The 13,317-nt window shown below is 32.4% G+C and overlaps 1 protein-coding gene across 5 annotated transcripts in view; it reads left to right on the forward strand.

Moving 5' to 3' along the window:
* LOC108976439 overlaps positions 1-13,317 on the forward strand; it is a 45,201-nt gene that overhangs the window by 28,064 nt on the left and 3,820 nt on the right. For all 5 annotated transcript variants that reach the window (XM_018945540.1, XM_018945541.1, XM_018945538.1 and 2 more), the window contains exon 4: positions 6,565-6,690. In XM_018945540.1, the coding sequence (XP_018801085.1) occupies positions 6,565-6,690 (126 nt within the window). The remainder of the gene's footprint in view (positions 1-6,564; positions 6,691-13,317) is intronic.

Consider the following 13,317-nt stretch of genomic DNA (forward strand, 5'->3'; position numbering starts at 1 on the left):
TAGAGCCAGGAAATACGTGTACCAAGTTTCATCATGACAGCGGACGGACAGACGGATTTCAACTCTACTCGTCACCCTGACCACTTTGGTATATATAACCCTATATCTGACTCTTTTAGTTTTACGACTTACAAACAACCGTTATGTGAACAAAACTATAATACTCTCTTTAGCAACTTTGTTGCGAGAGTATAGAAAACTGACTACAATAGGTGACAACAGGCTCGAAAAACTAGTCAAAATGTTTTTTTGTTACCAAAAAAATTTTTTTAAATAATACACTTCGCCGCATCAGGAAAAAAGCTAAACCAATAGCGCCAGCTTGAAAAGCGCAAGAGACAAAAACATTTTTATTATATTATTTTTTACGTGCTCACAGAAAAGTTCCTCAATACTAATTATAATTTTACTTTAAAGTGGTAAAATTTGTTCTTACGCAATAATTTGTCGAGTTTTATTGAACATCAATGTCCCCCGCATAAGATTTCTTTGACAGTTCATTTTACAGCTGTCATTCTGGTAACTATTTTTCAAAAAAAAGCTCTATATTTACAAAATTTTAGTTTTTTCCTTTCTCATAGACTTCTATTATGAAAAATGTGTATATTAGCATCATTAACTATTAGACTAAAAGTGAGTTTGCATTTGCATGACCCGTTACTATGAATTACTGCTATTGTTCATACTAATTTTTCAAAACTTGCTAAATTGGAGTCACATTGCCTACTTCTCTAACGCATTAAAGCTTTATTCGTTTTTCTTTAATAAGGGCATCTACAGTACTTAGCAAGTAATGACTCTAGCTAAATTGTGCAGCTATTAGTTTTCTTATTTGTAGCTGATTGAGTCATAGTTGCAGCGGTTGCAAGTGAATATGTCCGATAAATACTTATAAAATTATGCCAAAGTAATTACAAGAGTCATGTTATTTGGTTTGGCTTATGTTTGGTATAAAAACTAGTTTATGATTAATTTTATAAATTATCATTTATAATTAATATTAAACGCAAAAAATTGTAAGACTTTGTGCATAATTTGAAAATTGTTAATTTATTGTTCAAAATTTTTGTCGCCCTAAGGCCAAATACATTTGTGCCAACGTTTTTTCAATCCTCGGAACAGTGGTTAAGAGCAATTTATGAAATAGTCGTTTGAGTTTGCAGAATGGCCAGAAGTCACAAGGAGATAAGTCAGGCAAATACAATGGTTGCCGCACAATATTGGTTAAAAATTTGGCGAAAAAACTCACTTGGTGCAAAAACCAAGAGTTGGCGGCCGATAATTCCTGTTGATTTTTATGAATAGCTTCGTGCAAACGACACATAACACTCAAATAGTATACCTTGTATACCAATTTGGCCGGTCGGAAGGAAGTCGGAAAGTATCACCCGTCGAAAATCGAAGAAAACTGTGAACACAATCTTGGTTTTTGACCTCCTTTGACGTGTTTTTTTCGGCTTTAGGTGACCTTTTCCATAATATCTACCCGAGTGATCGCCTGTTTCCGTGTCGCAAGCAAAGGTCAAAGACTCATCGCCAATAATAATACGTTTCATGATATCCTGGTAGTCGGCAAGCATTGCTTTACAGACGTTAAAACAACGTGAGTGAATTTGGAACTAATCGTGCTTCTACTTTTCGTAGGCTCAAACGATCCTTCTAAGTTTTTTTCACTAAATTTTCTGATCCATCGACGTTATTTCCGACAGTCTGAACATTTCGTAACCAGAAATTTGATTCCGTACACATTAAATAATGGAACTTCTTTGTTGAACGATTTCACTCATCATAAAAATTGCGGAATGCTTTTTATGTACTTCAGAAAGACAAGAGTATACTAAAGAGTAATGAATATTTTGATATGACATTTGGCACAGAAACAACCTAGAAAAAACGTATTTCGCGCGAAATTTGAATTAAAAAGTCTTACTATTTTTCGCTCTTAGTTTGTTGTTTATATATAGTAATAGTTGAGGTTATAAAAACATCAACTAAATTGTTAGCATAAATTATTAAAAATATTATTTACTTTGCAAGGAACAGGAATAGAATTTAGTATCATYATTCTGTTCATCACATACATACATTTTAACTTTGAATCTGTTCACTGTAAACTCATAGGTTTATAACATCTATAGATTATAGCAATATTAATCATATTAACATTTTTAATTTATATGCCTACTATTTATAATTGTTAATGTAAACAATTTCGATTGAAATTTTAATGTTACCATACTCATTTGATCAGCCACTAAACGCTAATAAAAGAACTCTACCTTGTAAATGTGCATTCAGACGGAAAAGTATTTCGAAAAAAACTACAAAAAAAAAAACAAAAATAAAATTAAGTACTGCCGCGGCAATAACATTGTGCATCAACGCATTACCGTTGCACTAATTTACATATGTGTATGATTCATATATATATGTATGTATGTATGTCGGGCTGCCGGTAGAGCTTTCCCAGTTCCATTGGCTGCTTTTAAGTGCCTTATTGCGGTTTTCCATAAAATAAAAAACCATGGTAAATAATCTTAGCGAAAGGAGCATACATACTTTAGGTATCTATAAAGCGTTTGCAGGGCGTTGATTTGTTTAACGATTTACGCGCAATTAAATTTTATAACAAAGCGAATGAACTGAAACAAACACTTTTTTGTAATTCTAATGCATTTGTGTATTAAAAAGAGTTTGAGTTGAGCATATAATTTGATTTAACTATCCATATTTTCTGGAATTGACCCATAGTTTTTAGTTATAGATGACTTCATAGATGATATATGTACATATAAATTGTATCAAAAAGCATCCGGAAATTGTAATTAAATCACAAAATATTTAATTATTTATCAATATTTACTTTGTTGCCTTCAAAGTAATAAAGATATAATACACTTATGCCAGCGATTTTTCCAGTCCTCGAAACACTTTTTATAAGCACTTTTTGGGATGACCTTCAGCTCCTTCAGTGAATTTGGTTCTATTTCTTCGATCAACTAAAACCGTGTTTCACGAAGCGGTTTTTTCAGTTTGGGAAATAAAAAAAATCACACGGAGCCAAATCAGCCTTGTTCGATGGTATTTATTGTATTTTTAGCTTTATATTCGGTCACAATTGTGGCTCGATGCGATGGTGCATTATCAATGTGTAAAATCCATGTATTGTTCTTCCACAATTCCGACAGTTTTCCACGGTTGTTCTCACGCAACTGTCTGTCCCACTGGAACAAATTCATGATGCACAAAACCATTAATATCGAAAAAAAAACAATGGGCACCACCTTGAATTTTGAGCGGGTTTGTTGTGTGTGTGTTTTTTTTTTTTGTTTTCTGGTTTTGGCTCGTTGTCTTCCTCCATTCCGATGATTGTTGCATGTATGTCGCACTCATAAACCCATGTCTTATGTACAGTTATAATTCTCTCCATCAATGTGGGATCGGAATTCATACGAAGAAGCATGTCCAAGATACCTTTTCATGGTACTATTTAGAAATAAATTCAGCTTTATCGGGACAAGTCGATCAATAACGCGTTTCATAATCAAAATATCCACCCAAAAAGGCCCTTGAGACTTCTGGCTATTCAGCGAATTCTAGCGATGTCTTCGGGAATCCCGTTTTGAAACAATTGAAAAAGTTAAACGTGTAGCGCTACGCCCTTTAAAGGCTATTCCGGAAATTGACTTTAAGAACTGTTTCTAGGATAGGGAAAAACGTTGGCACAAGTGTGTTGTGGCCAAGGGGGACTACTTTGAGGGAGACGAAAAAGATTTTGAAGAATAAGTAAGAATTTTAAAATTATCAACAAAGTTTTACTATATTTTGCTCATAGTAGTATTGCATTTAAGCCACTGCTGGGTGGTTTTTGGTATCTGTGCTGGAGTAAAATATTGTTGCATGCCCTATGCTCTCCAATAAAGAGTTTAACTGCTTTACCAATAATTCTAAAACAACTTGCACTTTTGCTTTAGTAGAATAAAATTTTTTGTGCCTTTGGGAGATTTTGCTTACATTTTGTCATTTTGGTGAGACTAAATTGCTTCAAGCCAAAAACTTAATGCCATCAATTGAAGTATCTGGGAAAAACTATCAATAGTACGAGAAAAAAACATTTTGAAATATTAATTTTTTAAAGAAGCTCATAAGTTTTTCACACTTATAAGCAATCTCCCCAAAAACGATTTTCTTTGTCGACTCACTTCAACGTTACTAAGCAAAAAAAAATATTTTTTTAAAACGCAATTTATGCCAATTCTTAGTATTTTCTCATAGTGCACAGTGCTCTATATTCATAGATGATAGGTAAACATTTATTTCTTAAAGTTTAAATTATTTAATTAATTGGCAATACATTTAAATCATTAAAACACACTAAATATTTTGAAATTTTCTAATAATGAAAATATCAGCAAATAGCAACATTTTTCTTAAACATATTTACTAAAACTCATATTAGAAAACCAATTAATCTTTTTTTCGAGCTCCCCTTCTAACGTAAAAGTAAAACTAATTAAAGTTTATTTTATTGCACATTTACTTTTATGCTAATTTGTGCAATCACGTAGAACGAAAATGCCGAGGAGAACTTCTATTTTTATTAGAACAAAAAAGTAAAACGAACTTCCTGTAACCTAGCTACAACAAGAAAAACATAGACAAGTGAAGTAATAAATTATTTTGTTAATGTATTTTTCAGGCACATATATTTTGTGGTTCGTTTTCAGGGGTGTATTTAATAGGTGAATAATATTATTTTGTGTTAGCAAAGCGGATACACAAGTTAAAATGTTTAATAATGGTTATGCTATTAGCAAGATTTCTGCGATCGTTGATTAATTGATCGGAAGTGAATGAATTTTACTTGAGGAAAAGCTATTTATAAAATATATATATATTTTTTCAAATTAATGTGTTTACATGCCTTAAAGTAACAAGAAAATCAAACCAAATGCAGCTGTAGCTCAGTTTTAAGTTATGGAACACATATCGAGTATAACATTTGTGAGCAAAAGGACATAACAGCTGGCCATTCCAAAAGAGCGATATTTATACGTTGAAGCCACGTTAATGTTGGTCTGCTCGCATNTTTTTTCAAATTATTTTGTTAGTATATTGACTTCGAAAACGTAAAATTGTTGTTTAAATAAATGTGCAGGAAGTGGTAAGTTATGGAGAACTGATCGGCAAGGACCGTCTGTCTGCCCGTCTCTATATATCCGAGTAGTACATCGATTTTTTTTTAGATATCGATCTGGAATTTGAACGCGGTATCGGCCAAATACATATATGCAATGAGGGCGAACTTGTATAGAAACTGTTTTAGCTTCAGTGCAACTTTTTTTTTTGATATTTTTTTTTAACTTGTCTGTCATATCCTCGTCATTTTGCAGTTGTGATATTTACGGTTTCAGGAGACAAATTCTGTTCAATAACCTCATTGCTCTATTTGTTTCACTTTTTACTGGTTAATTGTAATAATAATAAAGGTTTTGAGTGTAAAATTGTAAACTACAAATTGAAAAGCAGCACAGCCATCCACTTTGTATACATTTAGGCTAAGTTGCTGTTTACAGACATTTTCACGCTTCAAAAATAGACCAAAAGTCTTGCTTCGGTAGATACAGCACAGTACATGAGATAATGACGAAGAAGAAATATATATCGCTGTAAGGGCCGTAACATTTATGTTTTCGTTTAGACCGAAATCATGCCAACAAAAAGGTAGAAGAAAAAATGAATTTTAAGTTTCTGGAGATGAGTAACGAAACGCAGGCAAAATTATGTGTTTTAGCTCATACTGATTTGCTCGAAACATGTTGTAAAGTTTTACTAGCCTTCAGTGCGAAGAAAATTCGGCAACTTTTACGAGCTCCAAAAGAAAAACAAAGCGAAAGCCTCAAATTTACAAAGTGCAAGGAGCTTCCCTCATGAACTACAAGCACATATTAAATTTTAAAAATCTGTGCAATGTAAGTACACATGTATCCAGCACAATACTTACTACATATGCTTACATGTATGTATGTATGTATATTCGTACAATTTAACACCAAACTTTATTATTTATCAGCATTTGTAGTTTATGAACTCATTTCGTATTACATGAAAATATTTTTATAGCCGCTAGTAAAATACCATACACAAAACAGCAACAAAAACAAATTGGCGAGTGTGCATGAAAGTGAAACTGCATTCAACTTACACATAAACTATACCTACATATGTTTGTAGATGTGTTGCACAAATTTGTGCAATATAATATATGAACTAGAGTAGCTGAGGTCAATACTTACTTGCGGGTGTTGAGTAGAACAAAGATTTAATATTAATTTTTAGTGCACATTTTGGCATGTTATTGAAAATATTTATTACTGCGTCTGCTTAGAATATTACATTTGTTTACATCAGCGCCTTTTGTGTATATCAGCTGAAATATGAAATTTGCAACAACAAATAAGCAAGTAATTATTAGGAATTTTATTTAGTGCACTGGTGCATTTAGTCATAACTTTTAATATTTATTTTAATTATAATCATTATATATATTTCGTATATTTTCAGAGGGTCTGCCGTTTGTGCCACACATTTGTTATGTGGGTGAGAAGCTTTATAAGGCTACCGTTGGCTCTTGCTTTTTCTACGAGCAGGTAAAAGAGTGCTGTTGTGCGCCGGTTTTGGCAAAACAATGTAAGTTGCCTAATCAATTTTATAACTAATTGGTTTTAGTATAGGAACGCATCAAGTGATTAAATAAATATGTTGACGTAAGGAATATTATTTATTGCAGGGTTTCAGGTAATGTATAATTAACTGTCACAACAGCTCCCATAAAGCTCGTTCATACCAACTCGATGGTAGAATTTAATATCTCTGGCAAATTTGGTTTTGGTAGCTTAAGTTGCTTAGTAGATATGYAAATTAAACTTGTTAGCGGGCGAGGCCACAGATGCTTCTTTACTTAATACTTTATATCTTAATTTAGTGCTTAGTTATGACACTTTATATGTTTTGGGTTAATGACGATTTGTAGGCGTGGCCGATTACGCCAATCTACGAACTCGTAATATTTTTTTAGTACTAAGGAACTCACATATCAAGTTTTATCCATGTATTGTATCAATTTTTACTCAAGTTACAGCTTGTACGGACGGGCGGACAAACAGACAGTCAATCGGATTTCAACTTTTCTCGTCACCCTGATCATTTATACTATATATATATTTAACCCCATATCTATCTCGATGAGTTTTAGATGATACGTACAATCGTTAGGTGAACAAAACTATAATACTCTGTAGCAACAGGATGCAAGAATATATAAATTACGCTTTTGAATTTTAAAATATTTCTTTTGCGTACTACGTGTTCTATTATTTTGATTTTCTTTTCCAAAGATTCCTTTTAATAAAATTTCAGAATAGTTGAGCTTTTTTATCTTATTTGCATTTAATTCCTTTTAATTAAAGTTTTTCAGTTAGAAATACATATGTATATAAAGATTTCCTTTTCATCCTTTTAATTGCAGCTTTTGATTTGAAAAATGTTTTGTGTTTTAGTTTTTCATATTTTTTTTGAGATTCATATTGTAATTTAAAATTTTTAATTCCGATTTGCGAATAAAAAAATAGCAGCGTCTCATCATCCTCCGTGCATCCTTTGCATTCCGCCGAATTCAGTTCTAAAGGTAGGATCTAAGGAGTAGGATCCCTGTGCCGACCCTTACAATATTTTTAAATTATATTTTACCTAAAAGTAGAGTTTTTTTGGTCTGTTCACCATCAACACTATCTGAAAGTAATTTTGTGGTACTCCCTGTGCTTTCTTTGAAGGAATGGTTTGTGGCAGCTTAGGAAAATTGTTCCCAGTTGCTCCCAATTCGCCTACATTTTTCTTCCATCTATTCCTATATGACTGGGTACCCTTATTATATTAACCGAACTACCTACTGATAGTGTAGTTATTAGGGTGCTTAAAAAATTTTTTTTGTCAACTCTTACCCCCTCAAATATTAGTGATTGACAATCAAAAAATGCTCCCTCAAGCCAGGAGCTGTAGCTTAACTCTAAGGGGTCGCTATTTTTTTTTAGGTTCCCATACATTTAACATAGGAATTTTCGTTATTTCATTCAAACTAAAATTTCACCAACTAATTTTCGTTTCTCAAAAAACCAACACATATTCAGAAAGTGTACTTTTTAAACTTCGACAAAGTTTGAATGAAAAAACGAAAATTCCTATGTAAAATGTATGGGAACCTAAAAAACAAAAAGATTTCGCCTGGCTTGAGGGAGGATTTTTTGCTTGTCATTCACTAACATTTGAGGGGGTAAGAGTTGAAAGAAAAATTCAAAAAAATTTTTTGAAGCACCCTAGTAGTTATTGCTTGCATAACCTAACTCAGAGAGACTTCATTTTGGAGCTACGAATGCCTTTAATTGCTTATTTTCCTTTGGTTTTAAACTACCTATGTATGGGTTACTACAGWAGAAGGCCACTTCTGTGAATCCTCACGGATCTCGTTTTCTCGGTCCCATTGCCAATTTTGTATACAAATAAGTTAATATATTAAATAAGTTAATGACATATTATTTATCAAAAATATTAAAAATTAAAAACAAAACACATTCAGCTATAAACAAAATCATTTGAAAATTAGTAAGCTTTACAAAATGAGCTCGTGAGAGCTTTAAATTTTCTCTAAGCCGCGATGTGAGCTTCTTCTTCTTCTTTACTGGCGTAGACGCCGCTTACGCAGTTATAGACGGGTTAGCGACAGCTTCTTTTCGCTATTGGCGTCAATTCGAGATACTAAGTGTAGGCAAGGTCGCCTCCAAATGATGTCTCTAACAGAGTTGAGGGCTTCCTCCAGCGGAAGCTGAATAGAAAACTTTCAAAGTATTCTCTTCCATCCAGATAATATGACATAGCCAGTGGAATTATGTCAATGTCGCCGTATATTCCGTAGGTCATCGTTCCATCGACTGCGGTATTCGCCTTTGCCAATACGCAAAGGACCATAAACTTTTCTGTCGAACACTCCTATGGCGAACTCATAAGATAATGTCATTGTCCATGCGTCCGCACCATATAGCGGGACAGGAATGTTGAGAGGCTTGTAGAGATTGGTCTTTGTTCGTCGGGAGAGGACTTTACTTACTCAGTCCAAAGTAACACCTGTCGGTAAAAGTGATTCTGGATTATATTTCAGGCCTGAGTAGATGAACCCTTTTTCGGTTTAAGGAAGCTATGCAAAGGAAGATTTCCTAAACCTCTTCTAACAATAATTAATTCCAAAACACTTCTAGAGCTCTTGCTCTTGCTCAGTATTTTTTATCGATAACTCCAAGCATAGTATCTTTAATCGATGACATTAATCAAGCGGCTGTATCAATAGTACGGAGAGTACGATAACTTTACCTTATTCAAAGTCGATTCTATTTTGAATACTGCCAACTCAGGATTATACTGCTAACTCAGGATTATTCTCCCAACCTATTTGGGGAATGTTGAGCGCGTATTTTGTCATAAAAAGAAGATATTGCAAATAATGGTTCGATATGCGATTTCAAAATTGTCAATCAATCTGGTTTGCAGATAACCTAAGTACGTTTGACCCAAACCCATAATGCGCTTATATGCTTTAATTGTTTATATTCATAATTATGTACATGTATATCCTATTCATAATTGCGGGTTAAACTAACATCACAATCACGAGGCGAAGAGTCCAATGCGTGAAAATTTGTTTTGTGATTAGTGTCTCGGTGCCTTACAACTTAAAAACGCAATTAGCCTTAGAATTTCTCAATTTACAGATGATTACTATAACATTTGTAAATATTTTGAGAAAGTTTTAACTAAATCGAAATCTACGAAAAATACGTCGTCAAAAATTATTTTTTCAATTCTACATTGACAATTAGTCAAGGACTTCCTATAAAATTACCTTAAGTTATAAAATTTATATTTTTATGGACGAACTGATTTAACAATAAAGTGATAATTTAATATTTAATATTTCTCAAAATTAATAGAACATGATTTCAAAAAATTATTTCCGAAAATTAATAACGACGAGTTGAAATGAGGCATCGCCTAATCAATTTTACAACAAATAATCTATGTGATTACCTGCAAATAATAGATTTTTACAACTTTATTGCATCAATGAAAATACGTCATTTCAAGCTCCTAAAAATAGTTACATACATGCATCAACGAAAAATAGCCCATAAAACCCGCTCGTTAATTCCAGCTAAAAATGAAATGAAGAATAAAAATTAGCCAATTTTTCTTTTCAAGTGATACGAAATTTATGCGCAGGTGTTCATAAAACTAAAGTACTACATAATAAATATATATATATCGAGTGAGTGTATAGCATTTAAATTATAAACAAATACGTCGAAAAAATGATTTAAAAGAGCCTCACATAAATAGGTTTGTATGGTATGCAATTTGACGTGAAACATATACCAATGCCAAAATGTACAATAATTAGGAGTACTTAGTAATGGAAAATAAACAAAAATTAATTATGATAATGAGGTTAATGCAATAATGAAAAAAATTCTGTGAAATATTAGATTAGAAATTTTTCAAACAGAAAGAAACGAACGAAATTCAAAGAATCGAAGCAATATAAATAAATAGTTTTAAATAATAACGTAAAAACAAATTACAGTTAAATAATTAGAAGAAGCTCCTTGGATTTAATAAGCATAAACACGGGAATTTATGTTTCTGAAAGTGTAAATTAATACAAAGTGTACACTATTTTTTTTCAATGTTCGTGTATATACATCAGAGCGGGTCGTATTTTTTCGACAAGATTAGTCTTTATTATTTATTGCTATGTTTATCCTGTACTCATCTTATATAGTCTGCGTCTACAAACGGTTGGAATGTCTCAAGTTCACTGTAATTGTCCAAGAGATGTAAAATAAAGTTGTTTTAGGAAAGTAGAATGATTCAAAATACAGAAGTATTTTATTTTAGAAAGCACATTTTAATTTCTCATTTTTCAATTTTACAAGGTTTTATTTTTGTTTTTTCTTAAGCATTGTTCCTCGATATAAATTAAAACCATAATCCGATAAATAGCTGTTTTTTGCATTTGAAGAAAACCAATGGTTTTGTTTGCTGCTGTACGTAAGGGGCTTGAAATGCCGTCCCACATTTCCCTTTAACCGATTTGCTCATGATGAGTGCTCTCAGAGAGCAAGAGTGCAAGCCGAGTAGAAAATCGTTCGGTTGTCTGTTATGATTGCAGCTTCTCGAGGTCGGACCTTCCTTGTGTTTCAATATTTGCTGATTAGAAGTTTTATAATTTTTATTTAGTAAGACTCGTTTTCTGCTCGTTAACTGCAGTCAGAAAATATCGACTACGATATTATTGATTTTCGATATTAGATGAAACAATAATAATTTTTATTTTTACGCTTCATAGAATAATACGTATCTTGACCAGTGTGTGGGAATCGAAATAGAATAATTTTCTCTCCTGTTCGACAGACTGTCTGAGATTTTACTGTCGTAGTGTAGATTTTCATACATGCTTACATCATACTTTGGGAATTTTATTCAATACTGTTTGTAAAAATTATATATTATTAAACCTTCTTGATATACAGGTGCATATGTATTTGCTATAATATTTATTTATCTCTTCTTCCGCCTACCTTTAGCAACTMTTCACAAGATCATCTGGCTTTTCATTAATTTATTTATCTACTTTATTTTTTATGCTCTTGCAACATGTTGTTACAGAGTATAATAGTTTTTTCACCTAGCAGTTGTTTGTATCATCTAAAAATTATCCAGATAACTTAAGTAAAAATATCTTGATGAAACTTCGTACCATTGTTTCTTGGAAAAAAAGTGATAACGAGTTCATAGACGATAAGATGCACCTTTGCGTTCAAAATAAAAAAAGTGGACGGATCCTCCCCCTTATTGGTTTGAAATATATATGTAGGTACAGACTCCTTAAGCATCTCTACCGATATTGTAAAATTTATGAAATTGGAAGATAACCCAACTCCTTTACAACGATACTGTTAAAAACATAACCTTTGCCAGAGATATAATATTTTACACCAGAGATGACATGAGAAAATTTTTTGTCCAAAAATTGTTCAAGCTCCTAGGTATCGAATATTTGAAACACAGTATATTAAGCTGACTTTTTACCGCAAATATCGATCAATGTTGCAGATTTATAATTAAAACTCATTGATAATTGAGGTAATGGTATGTCTTTGTGTCCAAAATAGGTTCCCTGAGCCCCGTGTACACTTAATATAAAGACTTTTGAAATTCCGGGCGACTTTATGCTGAATATATCGCCAAGGGTTATCACAGTGAAAACAAGAGAAGGTATTTTAATCATAACAGTGCATCTTTGCGCCTAAAAATTATAAAATTGGAAGAAACCTTGACCAATCCCCTATAAACTTAATATGATTATTTTCAAGCATTTGGCTGACTTTAATCCATGTGATGGGTGGTGTATGTGACGTACCTTAATGAAACCCAGGGAACATATTATTAGTATGCGGCAGGTTAATATTATGTGGTAATGGCCAGTGAAATCGGGTCGATACTCCCAACTCCCATATACGAGTACAACATATGTATACGATTTTGGTTTTTCTAACAAATCTTATTCGAAATACATCAGGCAGTGTATGAGTTATGTATATATCGTCACCTAAAGTGCATAATAAGCTATGATCAAAAAATTCGAAATTCAGTGTTTCACTGATTACGATGCACTACTTCAAATTACATACATAATATTACATATGAACAACATTTTCAAGTACTGCGATCCAGTTTTAACCAATATTTAAATTTTATTTCACTCATGTTTTATTATGTGTTTCATTCCTTCCTCTCTAAATTTCCGATAATGCTTTTACGTTATTTTGCATTTTAGGTGACGAGATATATATATATATATATTCCGATTGTTTTGTTGATGTTTTACAACTGGGTATTTCCCACTCTTTGATTTGTGCAAGAAAACGTTCGGTTGCACCCGAACTTAGCCTTTCTCTACTTGTTACTTTTTGTATTGGTCTTGTTAGTGTTCAAAGATTTTAATTTCTTTTTGACTTCTCATAAACATGTTTATGCATTTGTTTGTATTTATTGTCTCAGGGCACCAAATGTGGCACAAAACTTCCACCACAATGAGGTGCGCTGAGATATTGTCACAACATTGATATACTGGAGGAGTACTTATTTGTACTGGATGGAGTTCTAAAAAACCCTAGACAAAAAGGAGGATACATTAAAAATTATATATAT

Source organism: Bactrocera latifrons, unplaced genomic scaffold, assembly GCF_001853355.1.
Source record: "Bactrocera latifrons isolate USDA-ARS-PBARC rearing strain unplaced genomic scaffold, ASM185335v1 scaffold_76, whole genome shotgun sequence".
NCBI classification, from domain to species: Eukaryota; Metazoa; Arthropoda; class Insecta; order Diptera; family Tephritidae; genus Bactrocera; species Bactrocera latifrons.